Source organism: Mandrillus leucophaeus, unplaced genomic scaffold (genome assembly GCF_000951045.1).
Source record: "Mandrillus leucophaeus isolate KB7577 unplaced genomic scaffold, Mleu.le_1.0 Scaffold418, whole genome shotgun sequence".
Taxonomy (NCBI): Eukaryota; Metazoa; Chordata; class Mammalia; order Primates; family Cercopithecidae; genus Mandrillus; species Mandrillus leucophaeus.
In genome coordinates, this window is record NW_012104454.1 from 582,555 (window position 1) to 585,395 (window position 2,841).

Here is a 2,841-nt window from a genome sequence, read left to right on the forward strand (position 1 = left end):
ATTCTCCTGCTTCAGCCTCCTGAGTAGCTGGGATTACAGGCGCTCACCACCACGCCTGGCTAATTTTTGTATTTTTAGTAGAGACGGGTTTTCACCATGTTGGCCAGGCTGATCTTGAACTCCTGATCTCAGGTGATCCTCCTGCCTCAGCCTCCCAAAGTGCTGGATTAAAGGTGTGAACCACCACGCCTGGCTTTGATACTGTTTTAGATGCCAGAAATTTAGCAGTGAACAAGACAGACCAAATATCTGCTCTCCTGGAGCTGACGTTTCAGCAGCAGCTGGCCACCTGGTACACCAAGTGTAAGGTGGAGAAGTGGGGCCTGGGATGAGCAGTGGAGAGCAGGGGCCAACAAGACCCCAGCAGCTGAGCCCCTGCCTCCCGCAACCCTCCCTCCCCTAGAATCCTAGGCCAGAGGGAGTAGAAATCTTTTTGGTAGTTTCCAACTTTTAAAAATGCTCTGTGACCTTAATACTTAAGGGAATTAAGTTTCACAACTGAAAAAGAATTTTATTTTATTTTATTTTTTTGAGATGGAGTCTCACTTTGTTGCCCAGGCCAGGCTAGAGTACAGCAGTGCCATCTCAGCTCGCTGCAACCTTAGCCTCCCAGGTCCAAGCAATTCTCCTGCCTCAGCCTCCTGAGTAGCTGGGATTACAGGCGCCCGCCACCACGCCTGGCTAATTTTTGTATTTTTTGTAGGGACAGGGTTTCACCATGTTGGCCAGGCTGGTCCCAAACACCCCACCTCAGGTGACCCACCTGCCTTGGCCTCCTAAAGTGCTGAGATTACAGGCATGAGCTACCGCGCCCGGCCATTGAAAAACATTTTTTTTATTTTTATTTTTTTTGAGACGGAGTCTTGCTTGTCTCCCAGGCTGGAGTGCAGCAGCGTGATCTCGGCTCACTGAAAGCTCCACCTCGGGTTCACACCATTCTCCTGCCTCAGCCTCCCAAGCAGCTGGGACTACAGGCGCCGCCACCTCGCCCAGCTAATTTTTTGTTTTTCTAGTAGAGACGGGCTTTCACTATGTTAGCCAGGATGGTCTCGATCTCCTGACCTCGTGATCCCTCTGCCTTGGCCTCCCAAAGTGCTGGGATTACAGGTGTGAGCCACCGCGCCCGGCCTGAAAAAGAATTTTTAAAGAACTCACAGTGCCTTCCACCCACCTCTTGTGTCATCTTGCCTCCTCAGACTTGACTTTCCTTATCTTCCCAGAGCAGCCAGCACTTATGGGGGTCTCCCACAGTCTGGGCCCTCCGTCAGGAGCCACCCCCAACCTCTCCAACTCACAGTCTGATGGACTGGACGCACCAGCCAGGCAGTGGGCACAAGGACAGAGGCAGGGGCTAGAAAGTGACCCTGAGGGTTCTGGATGGGGGAGTGTATGTGGAGGAGAGGAGGGGAATGTGGGGTATGGTCGGGAAGGCTAAGATAGGGGCTGAAGTGAGAAGGGGGAGAGGTGGACCCCTAAACATTGAAACCCAGGGACAGGAAGTGAGCATTCCTATGAGGAACAGGTCTTGGGAGGTGAGAGACCATGGGAGAGACCTGGGAAGCCAGCCCAACTTGGGACAAGGTGGGCATGTCACCGAGTGGGCTTGGAAACCGAACCCTCTTCCACAAGGGCCTTCCGTGTCCCTTATTCCTTGTGCCCCATGTGGCCCTCCAGGCGCCCCAGCGGGATCCCAGAGAAGGATCTGCACAGCGTCATGGCACCTTACTTCCTGCAGCAACGGGATACCCTGCGGCGCCACGTGCAGAAACAGGAGGCTGAGAACCAGCAGCTGGCAGATGCCGTCCTGGCAGGGCGGAGGCAGGTGGAGGAGCTGCAGCTACAGGTCCAGGCCCGGCAGCAGGCCTGGCAGGTCAGTGTCCCAGCCTGCCTCTTCCTCTTCCATCTCTGATGGGCCCTCTGAGATCCGCAAATTGGTGGCTTCCTCCATTCCAACACAAGGGACCCCCACAGGGAGTAGGAGAGCTTGCCCCCTGGGGAACGGCCATGCATTGCCTCTCCTTGGGCGTGTGCAGAAGCCTCTGCCAGCCTCAGCAGACAGTTTTCTCCCCCAGACCCTCCACCAGGCACAGGCGTGTGTTCCCCTGATGGAGCAGGTGAGGACACAGGCCCAGAGAGGGCAGGTGACTCACCCAAGGTAACAGCACCTCCACAACAGATTTGGAGTTAAAACCTGGTGGTGGTTCTACTGCTCCACGTGACCACTGCCCAACATAGATACATACATTCTAAACCGGGTATGTGGTAGCGGGGTGGGTAGAGAACAAGAACGGAGGATGAGATAGTATTTTTTAAATTTGATACATCATATTTTACATATTTAAGAAGTACATGTGATACTTTGCTACATGCATAGAACGTACAGCGATCAAGTCAGGGTATTTGAGGTGTTCATCACGTTGAGGATTTATCATTTCTATGTGTTGGGAGCAGTTCAAGACCTCTCTTCTAACTACTTTGGTTTTGGTTTTGTTCTGAGATGGGGGTCTTGCTATATTGCCTAGGCCAGTCTTGAGCTCCTGGCCTCAAGCAGTCTTCCTGTCTCAGCCTCCTGAATAGCTGGGATTACATGTGCTCATCACCGTACAAGGCTCTTAGCAACTTTGAAATATGGAGTACGTTGTCGTTAACTATAGTTACCTTACTCTATTGTTGAACAATAGAATTTACACCTTTTGCCTAACTATAAGTTTATACCATTAAACTACCTCTCTTCATCCCCCACCCCTTCCCCCAGCCTCTGTTAACTATCATTCTTTACCTTTATGAGATCAACTTTTATCTGCATCCTCACTAGCATGTTATTTTTTTCTTTTTTTTTTC

General features: G+C 51.7%; 1 protein-coding gene across 1 annotated transcript in view; it reads left to right on the plus strand.

Moving 5' to 3' along the window:
* Positions 1–2,841, plus strand: part of PMF1 (polyamine-modulated factor 1) — a 28,524-nt gene that overhangs the window by 21,258 nt on the left and 4,425 nt on the right. The window contains exons 4-5 of the mRNA XM_011992835.1: positions 264–303; positions 1,491–1,870. Coding sequence (XP_011848225.1) covers positions 264–303; positions 1,491–1,870 — 420 coding nt within the window. The remainder of the gene's footprint in view (positions 1–263; positions 304–1,490; positions 1,871–2,841) is intronic.